The following is a 21095-nucleotide window of genomic DNA, read 5'->3' as shown; positions in this document are numbered from 1 at the left end:
TGTGGAAACACCTTAGCAAAATGTGCAAAAACAAACAATGTTTCCCAGAGGAGAAGAGTGAAAGATGAATGCCCTGACTTGATCTGATCTGTACCCCACTTACATCCTTTATAATAAAGGATGTAACAGGTTAACCTGCAACATAACTGATACCTAAAGATTCCAGAGTCTGCAAAAGTAATCACTGAATGAAACATGACAGAAATTAACAGCTCAATCCAAGGGAGAGCACTTATGTTGAAGTTTACACAAAGCCTTTTGTGTTTATGATTGTGAACAGTCCTGTAAATCAGCAGAACTTTTTCAATAAATAATGTGGATTGCTATTGCTATAATTATTTAAGTTTTACTGCCAATGCAGTTGTTAGACAAAGGAACAAATTTGGGACAAGCCTACTAAATTATGTTACCAAGAGATTGGATTATTTTTTTCTGGAGTTCTGATGAATGGGTCCTTGTCAAGAATGAAATGTTTTGCCAAGCATTTAATACTGTAATTATTGTATAAAGGAAGCATTATTTGATATTCATCTGCTGTAAATATGGATATGTAATTTAAATATTTTATCACACCATGTAAATCAATCATTCTGATAAATCACTTTTGTTCTTATATTTGTCTTCAATATCAATCCACTCCTTAGAACAAACAGAACCATAACTATATCTTGTACACTAATCCAAGTATTGGGTCATTAAGAAGTGGTCTAATTCAGTAACACATGGCATAGTAGGATATCCTGATTTATGGCAAACAAATAGCAAAGCCAGGAGAAAAAGATACCAAACAAAATTTATTTCTGGAAAGTTCATCACTAAGCAATTCATAATGTCATTTGGTCTGCCCTGGGAAATCCCCGCCACAGAATTCTGATACAATGCACTTGGGTGAAAAATCTTTAGGGAATAAAAGCATCAAAACTAGATTATTTGTACTTCCGTGATAATATATAAATAAAGTAACTATAAACAAATCAGGCACTTGAATACATTCCCATTGCTTGCCTGGCAAAAAAATCTGAAATCGGAGCCCTGTTTTTTTTCAGGGTAAGCTATTTAAATGAATTGCCACATAAGAAAGGCTATGTAAAATGCCAGTTGGCATACACATAGAGCCATTTGTCACCAAACCAAAATAATAATTTTGAAATCATAGCTCTATTAACATGGAAGGCTATGTTTGTCAAACTAAAAAGGTTGGTGAAAAATTGAACTTAAAATGTGGCGCAGCTCAGGAAAAAATGTCTTGCATATGCAATACACTATCCATGTGGTTTTGTTTAGTGGCAATTTTAATTCCCAGCAAAAGGAGAAATTTAAAGTCTGGAAAAGCTGTATTATGTCAACGGTCTTCAATGTGAGATGCCATCTCTATCATCCACTAGTCTTAAAATATTTTTCCCACAGAAACAGCCAGTTGTCATTTTAATAAGCATTTATAGGAACAAATATTTTAATTTCATGATACATGTATTAACATACATGCACTGACAACTTATGTCAGATCCCATAATTATACAGTCATGTTGTATTATTAATTATACATGTTGTATAATAAATTATACATGTTGTATAATAAACTACATATGTTGTATCATAAATTTAACTTGTTGTATCATAAATCATACATGTTGTATCATAAATTACATATGTTGTATCATAAATTATATATGTTGTTACTGTTTCATAAATCATACATGTTGTATCATAAATTATACATATTGTATCATAATTAAATGCCAACTCTAGCATCTTCAGATACAATTTCATTGTCATAGTGTTCAGCCATTAATGTCACAATTTCAGCCAACAAATTTCTTTGACTTGAAAACAACAGACTTTATTAACCCAATAAGAACTATGTTCAGTGTTTTAATATATAAAGGATTAAAAGGTGCTTTTGCCATGAACAAAACACTTCTAAATAAAGAATATTGTAAATGGATGTGTTAATGTCATGCTAGAATTCACATGTAAGTAGTTAGTTCTCAAATATAACAGTTTTAGAAACCCTATTTCTATATTAGTCTGAAATAAGGAATGAGACCCAACTGAAGTCCTAATACAATTTGATGGCTGGCAGCACACATTAATGTGACAGAGACAAATCAATGCCATCCTCCAAAGACAGGATACCTTCCTGTTGCTGAGTAAATATTTACATGGCTCTTAAGGAAGATGTTTGTTAACAAACATTGAAGATTTAATATCTAAGCAGTCAGGAGTTGGATTGATGATTTGGTATCAACCATAAGCATTAACCCTTTGCATGCTGGGAAATTTGTCGTATGCTAAAATGTCGTCTGCTGAATTTCTAAAATTAGCATTTCCTTCGATTTTTTTCCAAAGAATACTATCAGAATAGCAAACAGTTTGGATCCAGATGAGACGCCACGTTCTGTGGCGTCTCATCTGGATCCAAACTGTTTGCAAAGGCCTTCAAAATTCGGTTCCCGCACTGAAAGAGTTAAGTTAAGCAAATTCCAATAGACATAATCAATATACCCCGGAACATTTGAACTGTCAAACAATTAACATTATAAACATTTTTTATGTTATTGTTGAATAAATAAATACAGGCATAAAAAACTATAATTAAAACTATTTGTGGTTCATCATAAATTGTCAGAAATAGTATGCCAATGAAAAATAAGTTTCCATTCATGTTTTATATTTTACCATTTACAGTTTTTATTAATTATTGAGTTTAATTTCACAAGTACATGCTGTGGCATTGAAACAATACTGACTGTGACCACTATAGGGTTACATGACATGCATCAACTGATCTCTCAAATGGAGAGAGAAAGAATAGGCCCCTGTTATGGGAAAACTGCTTTTAACTCTTTCAGTGCTGGAACCGAATTTTGGAGGCCTTTGCAAACAGTTTAGATCCAGATGAGATGCCACAGAACATGGCGTCTCATCAGGATCCAAACTGTTTGCAATTCTAATTGTATTCTTTGAAAAAAATCGAAGAAAATGATTATTTTAGAAATTCAGCAGACAACATTTTAGCAGCCGACAAATTTCCCAGCATGCAAAGGGTTAATGGATGTGCATAAAGTGTTGTCCCAGCTTAGCCTGTGCAGTGCAAACAGGCCAATCACAGAAAACTTTCCGCTTCCACTGGATTTTTATTCACAAGAGACCTCATTAAATGAAAAAAAATCCATAAAAGCGGAAAGTGTCGTCCCTGATAAGCCTGTGCTTACTTCCTTATGAATTGAACCCAGTTCTCCCAAAACAAGGCTATACAATGTTAACCGCATTATTGCGTTCCAATTGAGGAAGTACTTTTCTGCCAAACAATATTGTTAAATAACCTTGTCCAGTTGTCCACTCAGCAATATTTGATAGCAGGCACAAGTTGCGAACTCTATTGATTGTAACCCACTGGGGCAACATACCACTGACTAATTACAGGATCGCTGCCATAATATAAATATAGATGTCTGTAAATGGAAATCCTGGTGGAAAACTTATTATTTGGAAAGTGCCTAAACTAGCTAATATTGCTGCATTTCACGTAGTCAGCAACAATCGTCTGTTTTCAGCAAGCCATATTTTTTCAGAACCCAACATTTATTTCATATATATTACCTTATGGAAATGCTGCAACTTTAAAACATATTGCTCTTAAATTTTCATTTTATTTGTTATCCAATGAGTAAACAAATATGAAGGGACATATTAAGACACATGCTTGCTTACATCACATACTAAAATGTTGTTATTGTTAGGCATAAATATATATTTTTATTTGGCAGCCTGCCCAGCAGACACAGTAACGTTGATTCAACGTTGATTCGTCAGTTTCAACGTTGAAAATTGGTTGGATTTATATTTGATTTTGAAAGTTGAGACAACGTTGAGGCATCAACATAAAATCAACGTCGATATCAACTTTGAATCAACGTTGATATTTGGTTGAATTTTTATTAACCCATTTATGCCTAGTGGACTCTCCCATCCTTCTAAATTGGATCAATTTATTTCCAAAATTAGGGATGTCTAGTATATTTATTTCTATATTAATAATATTGCTTACAGAAATTCCTTTATGCAAACAGAGCAGACCCTGATGAGACGCCGCATCATGCATCGTCTCATCTGGGTCTATGCTGTTTGCCAAGACCTTTTTTCTAGACGCTAGGCATACATGGGTTAATTTCCATTCAATGTAGCGAGGTTTTCCAATTGTTCTATTAGAATTACTGTTAGGACTGTATACAATTTAATAACTACATTGAGGATATTTGTTGGATTCGGTGGATTACCGATTTTAATTCACGAGTGATCATAGAAAATAATATTTTCACGAGTGACGCAGCCACGAGTGAAAATATATATTTTATATGATCACGAGTGAATTAAAATCGATAATCCACCGAACCCAACAAATTTTCTTTTTATTTAATGCTTTTTTTCACAGTTTATATACATTGTTAAAGAGTTTAACTAAACAATTTCGCTGGGAAAATGACGTCATTTCGTCAAAAAAATGACGTCATTTAACATTAACAGTGAAAATTATGGATAATTTTCACTGATAATTTTCATTGTTTGAAACAGTGAAATTATCAGTTTTAATTCACTGATATTTCTCTATAAACCACCGGAAAGCATACAATAAATTGAGTTCATTAATAACACAACACTTAATTCATATTTGAGATTGTATTTTATTTTTAACACAAGTTTCATAATATTCCAAAATAAGCAGTGTTTACTTTTACACTTAATATTTAGTTATTTTCAATATTGCTGGTCAAAAAGCAACTATTGTTCACTTATTGCTGGTCTTAATACAACTCCTGCTGTCATTAAAACAAAAGCAAGATGAAAACATAATTTTGCAAAATTTTAGCCATGTTTTACTTAAAAATAGCTACTGCAAATATTTGGAATTCTTCCGAATTTGTATATATGATTTCTTCCCTGGCCACTGTGTTCAAAATTAATTGCACTCTGGCAAGGAAACCTATCTTTTGCAAGACATTCTGTTTATTTCTTGGTATGTCTGTTATAAATATCTCAGATTCCCGCAAGAACCCAACTTTCAGATTATCTCTTCAATAACACAACTGCATATTTGTACTGCACACTGGGAGTTGGCTCTCTTTTGAAAAGCATTTCAGAGATTATAGCTTTTCCAATCCAACAATAATGCTGGCAATAACATGGATATGTTTACTTTTCAAAATTCCATTAAAACGCGTTGATGCAAGGCTATAATGGCCGTCTGTTCTATACAGTTTACTCATAACACAAACAATCCTGTACTTGTTAAAGAGAAGAAAACATTAATTCATATTTAAGTATTTCATGCAAGCTTTGAGAAAGTGATAAGGCTTGGGTATCAGGCCATTTCCTTGCCATTTGGATGTTATTTTACATGAACTAAATTATAATTATATTATTAATAATTATATTCACTTTGTGATATGTATACTGGTTTTGAAAAACTTCGTTACATTTTAAATTTTAACATTGTCAATTAAATAAATAATCATTCACTATAAAACTACATAAAAGCCATATTTCTAGTGTTAATTATGTTCACTTGTTTCCACCATTGAAAAAAAATCAAATCACACTGGAACTTTGAAATGAAAACTATTATTTCAGTACCATATATTTGGACAAAAAGATATAAACAAAATATATGAAAAGGGGAAATATGCATTATTTAAGACATTACCTCACCTACAGCATTGTTTTAAGTTGGGCCTTTTTTCCTTCTGCCCCTTTAAGGCTCTATAATTTAAGGATCCTTATTAGCATAGGTGCAACGCACCTATGCTTAAGGTATATACGACATTTTGAAAACACACATCGAATGGTTGTCCATTTTGAAGCCTTACCTGATCAAAAATCAGACGAAATATCTTTTTAATTTAGTTTATGGTAATTCTTACTCTTTTTTTTTGAAACGTTTTTCTTACGTTTTCTTCCAAGAATATTGCTGACACCGTTTTTAGTGAATTTTTCTAAGACCGTTTTACGTGAAAAAACCTTCTAAGAAACTAAAACAAATTTCGTTCGTAAAACAATTCTGTTCTTTTTGATAGTGACCTCGCACCTAATTTCTATTTCCTTTGTTTACTGTTCTGTGAGAGGTCAAATGTTTTCTGATTTATGACATGGATTCTGACCTGCCTTTCTATGGATTTGATGAAGTAGAGTTTGAAAATAATAGAGATGTGTTAATTGAAGTTAAAATGACTTACTTTTAGCCAGAAATTAACGTTACGAGTAGAGCTAACGGTTTAAATGTGGCATCGGATTTAATGGATTCGCGCGAATTCTGGACGAGTGTTGTGTCTGTAAAATATTAAATGGAAATCTGTAAATGTATCAAGTCGGAAAAGAAAACGGATGGTTGCATAATGGTATGCGTGAAATAATGTAATTCTACGTATTTATTTTCATAGTTATGTCATTTTGTAACCATTCACATTCGTCACTATTTGGAATTCCCGTTTCTAAAAATAGAACATATTGGTAACAAGGGGGGCGACTCTTGATGTCAGCAATCGTTAAGGTTACAATATACTCAATAATCGAGTCATGAAGGCTGTACTCTCTAAACAAATCATCATATTTTCCTCGAAGGCATGTTATACACTTTATACTGTTGTTCTGGTTTTATCGTTTGGAGATATTGAGAAGGTAAGCATAGGTGTTCACTACTAAATCCCTGAAATAGGATAAAGTTGGAGATTAAAGTAAAAAATGGCACTGCAAAAGGTTACAATCCACTAGATTTTTTTTTTATTTGAGTCGAATTCTTTTTTGGTTTGAACATGAAATATCTGTTTTATTGCTTAAATCGATTAAGCTAAGAATGCCCGTCAAGAAAAGGTATGGTTATGGGGGTCTCTATGTGCAAAATGTTGTATTTATTTTTGCTCGAAGTTGTCGCTTTTATATGGAAACATATAAGGAAACTATTTAGTATATTTTGACCTTAACATTTACTTCAGCAGCATCTTCCCTGTATCTTGCAACTATGCTTTCAGCGCCATCGGCGCTCTCGTATATATATATAGTGTGTCCATTGAGCATCGCCACCTAATATAATTACTGAAATCACAGAATTTGGGGCAAAATTATAATTATAGCTGCAATTTCTAGCTATATATTTCATCAATTTCATAAAATCAAAATACCTGGGAATTGGGCTGTGGGAGGAAACAGGAGAAGTAAAGAAAAGCCCATCAGCCTGGTAAGGTGACCATCACAAACATTCACCTGAACTCAGGTCACCAAGGTGAGAAACACAACTACCAACAGTGCAAACCAGACAGTCCAGATCCAGACATTTGATTTGAGCACGCTGAAGACTTTCTTGACTTCAAACATGCAAAATTAAATTTGTCTAAGAATATGCATTGTAAAGATTGCTACTTGCAGCCCACCTTATGTGTAAACTCCATATCAGTTCTAACCAAAATAACTGATCGTATTACCAGCAAAAAATATTAGATAACAAATTACAAATTAAGCAACTTCATGATGCTCTGTTACCCTTTTTATATAGTATAATTCCCTTAACACCCTGTGACATCAGAAAGGAGTTCCTAAATGATTCTAATGTTAACCTTGGAGACGCAAGAGAACTAAGAATGGTCAAGAATGCCTAAGCTCACAACCTTACAGCCACTTCTTTGGTCATGTCCAAAGTTAATGAAGAGGTTTGTCTAAAATGCAGTTTAAATGCAGTAAAAACACTTAGGATGTGGTGAGAATGCAGCGTACTTATTTCAAACTGATAGAAGAACCACTCACAAGAAGAAACAAGATGTGTTTGTGAAACACAATGTCCCCTATATTTGACCTTTGACCTTAAATGATGACCTTGACCTTTCACCACTCAAAATGTGCAGCTCCATGAGATACACATGCATGCCAAATATCAAGTTGCTGTCTTCAATATTACAAAAGTGTACATTAAATGAGCGATTTTACCTTTGACCTTGAACGATGACCTTGACCTTTCACTACTCAGAATGTGCAGCTCCATGAGATACACATGCATGCCAAATATAAAGTTGCTATCTTCAATATTACAAAAGTGTACATTAAATGAGCGATTTTGACCCATATATTTGACCTTTGATCTTAAAGGATGACCTTGACCTTGACTTTTCACCACTCAAAACCATGCAGCTCCATGAGATACACATGCATGCCAAATATCAAGTTGCTATCTTCAATATTGCAAAAATTATGGCAAATGTTAAAGTTTGACGCAAACAAACAAACAAACCAACAGACAGGGCATAAACAATATGTCCCCCACTATAGTGGTGGGGGACATAAAGAAAGAAAAAGATATTCACATTCTTCTTCATACGACTATGGCAGATTTCCAAAATTTTGGTCATAGTAAGACAGGGGAATAAAATTTTAATTAAAATTCTATTGATGTTGCAGTGTAAACATTATTATATCATATGAAACATGAACATAATATGTTAAAGAGCAAAACATATCATAGCTTTTAATAAAACAATGCAACTTTGTATTTGAATGAATAACCTGCATATAGTTATATTAACAAATGTCAATTTAATGGCACTGTTTTTCATTCCATTGATGCAAATGGTAACACAATTGACAAAATAACATGTTAAACTATAGGCAACAATAATGGATTTGTTTTTTTGTGTGTATAATTTCTATGCAATATTTCTAAGCAATATTTTATATTAATAACTGTAAAATTAGCCTCTGAACATTGGGTTCCATACTACCATAAATGGTTGATTTACCATATTCCCGCACGCTTACCCAGAGGTACAATCCATATGGAACCATGTAGGTCTGAACTTGGTCCCATGCCTCAGGGCTGGTCCAATCACCCCCTTCGGCCATGCTCCAACTGTAACTCAAGCTTTACTGACCTCCCTCTAAACAGAGTGCCTCAAAACTTGAACCAAGTGAACCCTCCTAACCACTATGTCTGAAGCCCCATAGCCACAATGCTTGTGCCACAGCATCATTCATTGCAGCATTTTAATATTAATAATTATGCCTGGTTACTTGAACTTGAAGTTCTTGTCAATTACAACTCTTCACTTTTTGTTCAATCCTAGAACGTGATGTTTGCTTGTATACGAAATTGACAATTTCTTCTCCAATATTAGATGCCTTTAATGAAAAGTGTTTCTGGGTAATCAATTATTTATACATAAATTACAAACTTCTTATCAAAAAGAAAAGTAGGGAAATTAAAAGTGTCTCCACTTGTATATAATTAAACTGAATTATATTAAAATTACTTCACAGTCAACAAATGAGTACATGTAATTATTCAAATTAATTTCTTAGACACAGTGTCTCAAAAAATAAACTCTCTTAAACACCCACCTAATTTCATTGAAATATTCAGACAAATATTACAGTATACCAGGAACCTGCTATGCAAATATGTTTAAAGTTTCCATACAGAATTAACTCAATAAAACAATTACCCCACTCAATATAATAAATCCTCCAAAAGAGAAAATCACTGCCAATATACCCCATATGTCTGATTAATATAATCAATTAACTACCCAGTAATACCACCATACCAGCAGTAATTAACTCCATCTTTGAGGCTTCATAAAGACCACCAGAACCCAATAGCTCACTTCACTCAAGCCACCTTCACTATCCACAGCCAATCATCTCTTATAACCAATACACCAATATCACCCATCACCATCATTCCAATATACCACTAATATACCACCCAGTCCACCTCTGGCAATATTGTGGTTGTACTGTTTCCTATTCCATGGCCTATTTTACACAGCTTGGATAAAAACATCTTGAATGTTCCAAAGTTTGCATGTTAAATGTCCTACTATTGTTATTCTTTATTGTATTTTCATTTAATTTTCCATTCCTGTTCAACATATTTTTATTTGAATGAACAATAGCTGTTTTAATATTTTTTTACATTTGTCTAATGTATTGTAATAGATACATTTGTTCAAATAGTTATAAATGCACACTTACAGTTACTGAAATGATTTTTAAATTGTCAAACTAAGCTAAGAAAAAATAGCAAACAATGATTTTATCATTTGGTCAAACTGGACTAATACCGTAAATCCATGAATATAATACTCCCTCGTGCATAATACGCACCCCCTGAGTTTGGTCAAAATTTATCAGTAAAAATAGAGAATCAGAGTAAAATACGCACTAAACAAATCAGTGTCCGAAATCGGCCATTTCCGAAAAAATGTGTCAATATATTTTTGTGTCGTGAAAATAGCAAATCAATTTGGTGTTGTCAACTATCTGTTTCACAGTAATACCCCAGTATATTGATCGGGATGTGTTATAGTGCTGTTGTTATGACAGTTGCATAATAAATATCTCTGTCTATTGTTGATATTACCATTGATTGTTACTGATAACACACAGCCCCTTGCTGACATCCGGGTCAAGCAGTCATAATTACAAAAGAAAGAAGCAGAGACGCTGTTTTTTGTTTTCACATTTAATTCAATTTGACAATATTTGGGACGATAATAATAATAATAATAATAATAATAATAATAATAATAATAAAGTAATAAGAAGACAAAATGGTTACTTCCGTTTTTATAGTTGTCTAGATGAATTACTTTTCGGAAGTGTTACAAACTCGATACTTTAATATAACTTAAAATACAATTAAACCGCTCGTGTTTTTCATGATCTCTTTAATATCAATACGCTGCTGTCATTAAGTTTGGGAGTAAAAAACAAATTAATTAATTATCACCTTTCAATTTAATTCGGCAATCGGCAGACAGGTGTAATAGACTCTATTAGCATCATAAAACTAATTATTTAATAACCACTCTTTACTTCAGATATGGTAAATATGCCGTAGAAAGATAAATAGTGGTCAGCTTAGAAATATTGATTTACGGGTATTGTCAGTTTGTTTTTTTCATTTGCTAATCTCTTTATACGACTTAGCGTCCAGTCACTATTTTGTAGGCAGACGATGATATTAACAGTGTATTCAAAGTATACATTGTCTGCGCATGAATGACCCAATATTATCCGATAGCTCCTCCCATTCTCACGTTTCATTTGACAACGTCATTTCATGTGTAAGCGAGCTCAATGTCAATTGGCCACTTACCATGCGCACTTCAATAACAATAAGGTCAAGCGATGTCTCATAATCGGGTACAGACCGGGTTTCGTTTACTGTTCGAATTGCGAACACTTTCATTAAAACAAAGAGACAAATAATATAGTAAACCAGTACGATATAAATGGCGGATGTTTTCAATAAAATTTTTCTAGATTTTCGCATTTTCACAATTAAGATTTTTATTGAGCCAAATTCTCAATATTTTCACAAATGACTCAAATGGCGAACGACAGCGCAAGCGCTGTTGCACCCCTTTGATGTAATGGTGAAGTTCAAAATGGCTGCCGCGAAGCGAATAACAGCAATTAAGTTGAAAATTTGCACAGGAAAAATGTTTTTTTGCTCTAAACTAGTATATTATACGCACCCCCTACTTGAAGAAACAAGATGTGTTTGTGAAACACTATGTCCCCATATATCACGTTTGACCTTGGAGGACAACCTTGACCTTGACCCTTCACCACTCAAAATGTGCAGCTCCATGAGATACACATGCGTGTCAAATATAAAATTGCTAGCTTCAATATTGCAGAAGTGACATTACATGAGCAATTTTGACCCATATATCTGACCTTGAAGGATGACCTTGACCTTGACCTTTCACCGCTCAAAATGTGCAGCTCCATGAGATACACATGCATGCCAAATATCAAGTTGCTATCTTTAATATTGCAAAAGTACTCATCAAATGAGCGATTTTGGCCACATATACACATGCATGCCAAATATCAAGTTGCTATCTTTAATATTGAAATATTGCAAATGTGTACATTAAATGAGCGATTTTGACCCATATATTTGACCTTTGACCTTGAAGGATGACCTTGACCTTTCACCACTTAAAATGTGCAGCTCCATAAGATACATATGCATGCCAAATATCAAGTTGCTATCTTCAATATTGCAAAAGTTATTGCAAATGTTAAAGTTGGCGCAAACCAACAGACCAACCAACCAACAGACCAACAGACAGGGCAAAAACAATATTTCCCCCACTACTATAGTGGGAGACATAAAAATCGGCAGGTAAAAAAGTGCGTATTATATTCGTAGATTTACGGTAATTGGGAAATGGCTAACAAAGGTAAATTTGTAAACACTACTAAAGGGCCACAACGTCAAAACTCCTGGTATGATTTGGTCTGATATAACAGACCCCTTCACAATATCATGATTTAAAGTTTAGTAAGAATATTGACCAAAGTATGTTTGCTTTACTTGACCCATGAGTGCACGAAGAAACAGACGAACAAACAGGAATTGTAAACATATATAAAATATTACATATAAACTGGTAAATGAAATTGTTTCTTTTGTTACATCGATCGATCTGTGAGTGATTGGTAATCAGAAACAAGGGTCTAAAATAATTACCTCTCTTTAAGGTAACCAACACAATAATTCTTCAAAAAAGGTTATAAGCAAAGTGAACAGATCTGCAATATAGGTGAAATGTGTAACACATTTAAGGTCATTATTGGGATGTGAAACCAAAAACCATACCATACACTTAACTCATATTACCTCCATCCACATATTCCATGGTGCCCAGATGCCCAGATGCTGTTTAAATATCAAAATAGCAAAACACACTAGATAATAGGTAGAAACACACATTAAAATAATTATTAAATTTGTTTGAATCATATATTTTTTTTTTTTAAATTCCAGCCTCATTCACCATATGGGTGATTTACCTTAACCCATTTATGCCTAGTGGACTCTACCATCCTTCTAAATTGGATCAATTTATTTAAAATTAGGGATGTCTAGTACATTTATTTCTATATTTAGAATGTTTCTTACAGAAATTCCTTTAAGCAAACAGTGCAGACCCTGATGAGACGCTGCATCATGCGGCGTCTCATCTTGGTCTACCCTGTTTGCCAAGGCCTTTTTTCTAGACTCTTAAGGCATAAATGGGTTTATTTCTTGTTTATATCCCTGTTTGTCAATCAATAAATGTTTAGGAAATATGATGGGTTTGTTTGAAAGTTCTTGGTAAAGACCCATCTCAAGCATGCAAACACTGTTGATGTGATAATAACCACCAAGGAATGGTGGTAAATTGACCTAAAACATAACATTTCTGTCAAAACATATTGGATTCAGCAGTAACCAACCACTCACTCAATCCGAAACAGGTGGTCTTTCACAATTCTCCCATTCTTATTTTTATCAAACTTATTTTTAAGATCTCTTGCTCTAATTGTTTTTATCTGTATAGTTAGTTTATTTGAAACATATGGAGGAGTATTGATATTTACCAAAATCTCTTGGGCTCTAAGGTATCAGCTAGGAGAATAAATCTGTGATTTGTGTGATTAATAATTGGCAGAAACTAACAAATGGGCAATGAAAGCTCCTTTTAGAACATGTTTTAGTACTCTACAATATTTTTAGTACAATGATTGGAAAAATAAATAATGAATGACAGTAAGATATGAAAAAAATGAATGAGGCTCATGAATAAATTTTGAATTACATATTTGTGTTTTAATTTCAATATAGTTTTTGAATAAATTTAAGTCTGCATGACTTTTCAATTACATAAGCATTATACACTTTAAACAATTAATACAATCAATGTGAATGCATGCCTTAATATTAACATTAAACTAGCAATCATGTAACATGAACAAAATTGTTATTCATAAGGCCACGACTTTTATATTTATTGGTTTACATAACCGCCGACCCTAATTTTTGGAAAATGGGGGAAAAAAAAATTCGAAAATCGTCTTTTTTTTAAATATTATATTCCCGACCGCACTGAAAAAGGAGCGAAACGAGAAAAAAAACAATCCGGTTTGAGTATGGTTGCGATTAAAATCAAGCAAGTACAAATTGATCGGGATAAAGGTGCGCAGTGCGTTCTTCTCCCATTAAAACGAAAAACTAAGCATCATTTCTGATGCGCACCATTACGCAATGCGATGCCCGTTGCATACATCTTAGATAAATTTCCCTTACACTAATTATTTGTTTGCTCTTACTCGACTTATGAGATCGTTCATGAAAAAAATCGAGGTAGATTGATCCCTGCGTCGTCGCGGTAATGTTTGTTAAAGTTGTTGTTGTTGTTGTCATGAAAACTCGTTGATTTACAACACAAAACGTCTTATTTGAACTGACGCGTATTCATTTAATCATATTTTTCAGCTTCGCTTTTGCTGTATTTTGATAATTTAATGCAAAGTATAATGTAAGCAAGTGTTTTTTACTGGAATTGTAAACAAAGAGTCAGTTTAAGTCTTCCGAAAATGTTCAGTCTGTGTGAATTGACAGTTTGACATCATCAAACGAAAGGGAAGCCGCTTTCTGAAGCAATAAAGCGACAAATTTTTCGCCAGCAAATTGGCTTTCTTTGTCTAGCAATCAACATGCCGAACCAATTGTGCGTTTGTTCCTCAATGGCAATCGCCTAATTTAAAAAAAAGCACCTGCATAGCTCCGCCTTCGAATCTTTTGCAAAGAATGGAGGTGGAGTTTAACGGTTAATTGAGCAAGTGTTTTACGCAAGTTGAGTTCCGATTTGCCGAAATTACTCGGCCCTAAGCATTGAATCGACAAATACATTTATCAATGATTTTTCGAGATATTCCGATCAGTTCCGATTTACAAACTTTTTGTACAATTCCTGACTATGGCGGACGCCCGTGTTTACATAATTCCTAAACACATATATCGTAAATAATGGCAGTGTTTTATTGGATTGTTTATATACTAATTATCAAATTGCAAGGTAATACTTTTTTATCTATTATAATATCGGGTTTGTTAAATATAATTAACATGTTAAACAATATAGTTGCGTCACAGACTCAGAAATAAATTTGATGTGGTCATAAGTTTACTGATGCTGATTTTCCTATTGTCTGTTAAATTTACCCGAAATAAATCTTGAGAAGTGCCCATTCATTTTTGCAAAGTGCCCATTCAAATTTGTTAGTGCCCATTGTTTTTTTTTCATCTATGGGGCAGTAATCCCATAAAAGAAAAAAATATCCCGATCTCTCATAATATTGGACATTGTACTCGATTATCAAATTGCATATAACGTAAACCAGTCGGATATTGCAAATGGCCACTTTGAAATATGGCTTTTTTAAAATTAAATTTCTGGGGGTTTCTTTCTTTTTTTTCTATTCAATGAATTTTTATTTTTTATTCGACCGCTCGATGGACCATTTTCCCAAAAAAAAATTGTAAACCAATAAATAAAAAAGTCGTGGCCTAAAAGAACTAACATTCATAGAATACTATTTTCTATGTGAACTCCGCATTTCTTACTAAATGGTAACATTTTATTTGGCTCCAGCTAGATTATAAATGGGACATTCCACCTACCAGTTCTGGAATTACTTTTTGCCCATAACACCATCATTAGCTTTCTTTATTATCATAAGCTCAATTACATTCCTTTGGCCTCCATGGTTCAATGGGATCAAGGTGGGTGGGGAAAACATTACAGTCAGTTCAAGGTTCAAACATTCCTGTAGCAATAAGCACAAATTTCAGGCAGTAGTTAGTTAATATTCACATGTGCTTGGAACAATCATCTCATTAGGCACCAGCTAGTGTGGGAATCATTGCCTTGACAGATATTGCTCTTGAATACGCTGAGGATTTAAGCAAAAAAAAACACTTGATGAATGGTTACAACATGCTGAATATATATAGATGTTAATATGCTGAAAAAGTCCAATGATGAAATAAACAATATCAATGGTTCTGAAGGTAGCTGCTTAAGTGACATTCCCAAACAGAAGAACAACAGTGAAATTTACAGTTGAATTTTAAATTGCATGATGAATCACTAGTGTAACAGACAGACAAGATGTTTTATGACCACATTTCACTTTTGATCTGCAAATACAACCTTGACCTCTAAGATAGGATGACAGATTTAACACGCCATCTTATGCTGGATTGCATTTATGCAACAAACTTTTAAAATCAATCTTACATGGTGAAGATTTAGAGGAGGAAATGAATGTTCATGCTGTTTTTCACAAAATTTGGCCTTTGACCTTTAAGTATGACATTATCCTTTGAAGAATGGTGACAGGTTCAATAAGAGACATATAATATTATGATGCTTTACAATTGTGCAAAAATTATTTCTAAATCTGTCCATGTATGGCCATGCCATGGCTGAATTTTAAAGCTGTTTTAAGGTCAAATTAAACACTTGACCTTTAAGTATGCCTTTTACTTTTTAGGTTGGGAGATGGGTCAACATCATGGGTGATTTACACACAAACACAACATGGTTCTCAAACAACTCTACTTCTTTTTTGTAATTTCACGCTACACGGCTACACCGAGGAAATGCAAACAAATCCTCACCCTAGCGTAAGACATCATACTTCAGACCAAAATTCAATTTCATATTGTTAATGCATGCTTACCACTACCCGATCCATATCAACGACCGCCCAAGAAATAACCAAATGATATTAGTAATGATCTGCCATAATGATGGAGTGGTATCATTATGGTTGTGGAACAAATTGGTTGACAAACCTCAGAAAATCTATTCCCCATTTGTACATTGCTCATAATAAGTGAAATAGCAATAAGTGAAAAGTGTAATAAAAATTATTCATTTTTGAGTTATTTTTCTAATATTGTCTAATATTGACGAATGTAGTGCCTACAATAAGTTGTATATAAAACATAAAATACTATATTTGGTTTGTAGCAAGTCATTTAAAAAAAAATACATGATTGTAGCATTTTAGAAAAGCGTAAAACACCTAACTACACAAAGTAAGAATACCCTTAGATAGCAGTAAAATGCAAGAACAAACAGTTATTTGTGACAGTATTCAATAAGAATAAATCTTGTTCTCATTGCTCAAATGATTTTTTTATTTTCAATATTTAGCTCGACTATTATATATAAAATAAATATAGTGGAGCTATCCTACTCACCCCAGCATCGGCGTTAGCGTCTGCATTAGCGTGCAAATGTTTAAGTTTTCGTACTACCCCAAATATTTTCTTTGTTCCTTGACATATTGCTTTCATATTTTGCATACTTGTTCACCAACATGACCCCAACCTATAAACAAGAGCAGACAACTCTATCAAGAATTTTGTCATAATTATGGCCCTTTTTCCACTTAGAATATGCAGCAAATGTTAAAGTTTTCCTACTACCCCATTTATTTTCATTGTCCCTTGACATATTGCTTTCATATTTTGCATACTTATTTACCAACATCACCCCAACCTATAAACAAGAGCAGACAACTCTATCAAGCATTTTGTCATAATTATTGCCCCTTTTATACTTAGAATATGCATATTATTGATAAATCTATGTTAAAGTTTGCGTACTACCCCAAATTTTTCCTATATCCTTTGACATATTGCTTTTATATTTTGCATACTTGCTAACCAACATGACCCCAACCTATAAACAAGAGCAGAGCACTGTATCAAGCATTTTTACATAATTATGGCCCCTTTTACACTTAGATAATTGAACATTTTGCTTAAATTGCCATAACTTCTTTATTTATGATCACATTTTATTATCACTTTGACAAAACAACACTTACCTGAATACCACAATGGATTCCACCCAAACAATACCCCACTCCCCTACCCAACCTCCCCCCCCCCAATTTTTGTTTTTTAAACACCATCTAATAATTACCCCACCCCACATTATACCCCCTTCTCACCCCCACCCCCCTAGCCCCCCCCCCCATTTTTTTTTTAAACATCATCTTATAAATTATCACACCCCACATTATAACCCCCTCTAACCCCCCCTACCCCCCCCCCCACACACACATTTTTTGTTCTCCTTTTTTTATTTTTGAAAGATTGTCTAATAAATGACCACACCCCACATTATACCCCCTTTCAACCCCCACCCCCCCCCCCAAAAAAAAAATTGATTTTTTTCCTTTTTTTATTTTTGAAAGATCGTCTAATAAATTATTGAATATGAACAATTTCCCCATGATGGCTTACGTTATAATGTCAAGAACGCGAATAGTCGAGCGCGCTGTCCTCTGACAGCTCTTGTTTAATTAAATTTTTTAGTCTATGCAAATTTTCCCGATTTACAAATGTCTTGATGAAAATTTGCTGAATGCGCTGTAAATAGCAAGTTTTGTTGTCAATAGCAATATTTTTGTAGTCAATAAGTCCAAATGTTTTTCTATTGTTTTTCAACAGACAGTAATATTTTTTTATTCGGACATAAATGTTCTTGATTTCTATTTGAAGTTTTCATCAGGCCATTCTTCTTTCAAAGTAAAAATATTTATCTCTTAAAATGTATTTGACAATCAAAATATTACTTTAATAAGGTATTTGCAGTAAGGTTTTTGTAGTAAAAAGTCTTGCATCAAGTGATGAAAACAATTAGATTAACATTTGCAAATCAGAACGCGAGTTGGATGTGCAGGTGGGGATGCAGCCAGCCTTGGAATTAAATATGTCTGAAATGGAATACACTAGAAAGCAATGAAGAAATCCTTTCGACGAGACCTTCGCATGGCTAGTCACAATGAAGAGGAAATGGAGAGAGTAGACACTTTAGCCGAAATAGATCAAAAATCTTTCTGGAAAGTTATCAACTCCAAATGCACAAAAAGCAAACAAAATGGTCGTGAACTCGATTTCGATGGGAGGCGGGAGACAACCATCGATGGGGTGCTCCGAGGTTGGAACTCCCACTTCAAGCGCTTATACTGAACTCGTTGAAAATTCAGTAACCAAGTACCTCAAAACTCCAGACGTCAATCATGACTACACAGAATTTGCCTACGAAACAAACATAACGGAATTGGATCAAATAATCAAGGAACTACCAAACAACAAAAGCGCATCACTCGACAACATCACATATGAACACCTGAAATATGGTGGCCCAACCTTAACAGAGTGTCTTGTCAAAGTCTTCAACTCAATATTGACCCACTACAAAGTACCTAACGGTTTCAAACATGGTCTTATTGTCACCCTGCATAAAAGAAAGGGGAAGCAACCGACTGACCCCAACAGCTATCGGGCTATAACTCTTGTTCCAGTGGTCGCAAAACTATTTGGAAAAACTGCTAATGAAACGCATAGAAAACACCTCAGCATGGTCTCAACTCAATAAGCTACAATACGGGTTCCAGAAAAACAAAAACAGCAAAATGGTATCATACATGCTAAAAGAGGCTCGGGACTACAGCTGCGAACGTGGAAGCAGCCTCCACGCGTGTTATCTGGATGCTCAGTCAGCTTTCAACCAGTCTGGATCAACGGGCTGGTTTACAAACTTCACCAGCTTGGTGTCAATTGTAAGTTGCTCCTTATGTTATCTTTGAGTCACTCCAAAATTGCACCAGTCCTGTACTCTCACATGGACTTGTCTCGGAACCCTTCCCAATTAAACAAGGCACCCAGCAGGGCAGCATATGTGCACCATTCTTTTACATCGTCTACATAAACAACCTGCTAAATGAACTCAGGACATCCCCATACTGCTTTAAGATCGGCGACCAGTCTTTATGTTCCCCAACCCAAGCTGATGACGTGGTACTCCGGTCGCTTTCGCGCCGCTGCTTAAACGAACTGGTGGAGAAGTGCAACTCATACGCCAAAAAGTGGCGTTTTACATACAACGCTACCAAATGTGCCGTTATGACCATGGGCCGAAAACGGTCTAAAGCAGTACCCACTCTCCAGATTGCATATGACTCAACACCAATACCTGAAGCGGCAAATTACAAACATTTAGGTATAATCCAGTCGATCAGTAGAAAATACCCTTACGACATTGACGCTTTGAAACAGACAATTAGAGGCACCTTCCTTTCCCTCTCTCAGAAAGTGTCAGGAAAGTCCAGGGCAAACCCAAACACTGCGATTAAACTGTACAAGACCGCAGTCATTCCCAAAGCACTGTTTGGCTGTGAGCTGTGGAACAGCATCTCCATTGCCGACATGCAACAACTCGAGGTAGCCCACCACTTTTGTTTGAAACGTGCCCAAGGTCTCCCCCACCTCACGCGCTCATACATGGTGCTCAGCCTTGTGGGAATGACGTCCATCGAAGCGATTATCGACTTACAAAAGTTAGTGTTCCTTGGCTCACTATGCCACGCACGTACAGGCGAACCGTGGCATATGCTTTTATTCAAAGACTGTGTCAGTTTGATTTGTGCGAAAACCGGAAAATTGGCTTTATTCCAGATATTGTGAAAATTGTTCAGAAATATCACCTTGAAGACTACTTAACGAGCTTTAAAACCAACAGTTTATTCCTGTCAAAAGAGAAATGGAAATCTGTATGTAAAAAGGCAGTGTGCCAACACGAAACTAGTCACTGGCGAATGAGGCTAGAACAACATAAAAGATTTTCGCTTTTCAAAGAAGTACACAAGAGCCTGGAACCGGCTTCCAGATTGAGAGTTGCGAAGATCCGCCCAGACAGCCTATTGCTCATGAAGTTCCTGTCTCGTTTATGTTGCAAAAAACCTCCTGAACAACCTGTCCTATGCTCAAAGTGCACACACCAGTACATGCACATCGAGTGGTACAGGCACTTTTTGAGTGCCCCTTTACCGACTCGCCGACACGTCTACAAACGTTCCTAGAAACCGTTCGGCCACTAAGTGCACCACTGCATGAACACTTAAAAAACGCAGAACCTGCAACACTGGTGTTGTACCTCATGGGAATGATCGATGACGTCATAGCAGACTTGATGCCTATAGAACTCTACCCAGAGTTTCTGATTAACTGTGCAAATTTTCTAAAATCGGTACTCGTGGTATAGTCATCAAGAGAACTCCACGCATGTTGTCGAACCTTAAACCTGGTACTTCCAAATTTCGCTATATTTTTTATAAGTGAAGTGCACAGGACGCTGATTAGGGTATCAATATGACGCGTTCAAAGAGCTGAGAAATAAAGTACACCC

General features: G+C 34.7%; 1 protein-coding gene across 5 annotated transcripts in view; it reads right to left on the bottom strand.

Annotated features, from left to right (window-relative positions):
• The window catches only part of LOC127875467 (pleckstrin homology domain-containing family H member 1-like), a 153461-nt gene that overhangs the window by 97438 nt on the left and 34928 nt on the right, over positions 1 to 21095 (bottom strand). Inside the window, exons 1-2 of one of the 5 annotated variants that reach the window (XM_052420537.1) lie at positions 9585 to 9788; positions 8800 to 9159 (exon numbers count right to left, since the gene is read on the bottom strand). The exons of 3 other annotated variants lie outside the window; for them this stretch is intronic. In XM_052420537.1, the coding sequence (XP_052276497.1) occupies positions 8800 to 8883 (84 nt within the window). In that variant the 5' untranslated portion in view covers positions 8884 to 9159; positions 9585 to 9788. Of the gene's footprint in view, positions 1 to 8799; positions 9160 to 9584; positions 9789 to 12679; positions 12706 to 21095 lie in introns of those variants that run through there. One more of the 5 variants, XM_052420538.1, reaches the window with a different exon arrangement.

This window comes from Dreissena polymorpha, chromosome 3 (assembly GCF_020536995.1).
Source record: "Dreissena polymorpha isolate Duluth1 chromosome 3, UMN_Dpol_1.0, whole genome shotgun sequence".
NCBI classification, from domain to species: domain Eukaryota; kingdom Metazoa; phylum Mollusca; class Bivalvia; order Myida; family Dreissenidae; genus Dreissena; species Dreissena polymorpha.
This window is presented reverse-complemented; position numbering and strand designations above follow the sequence as displayed.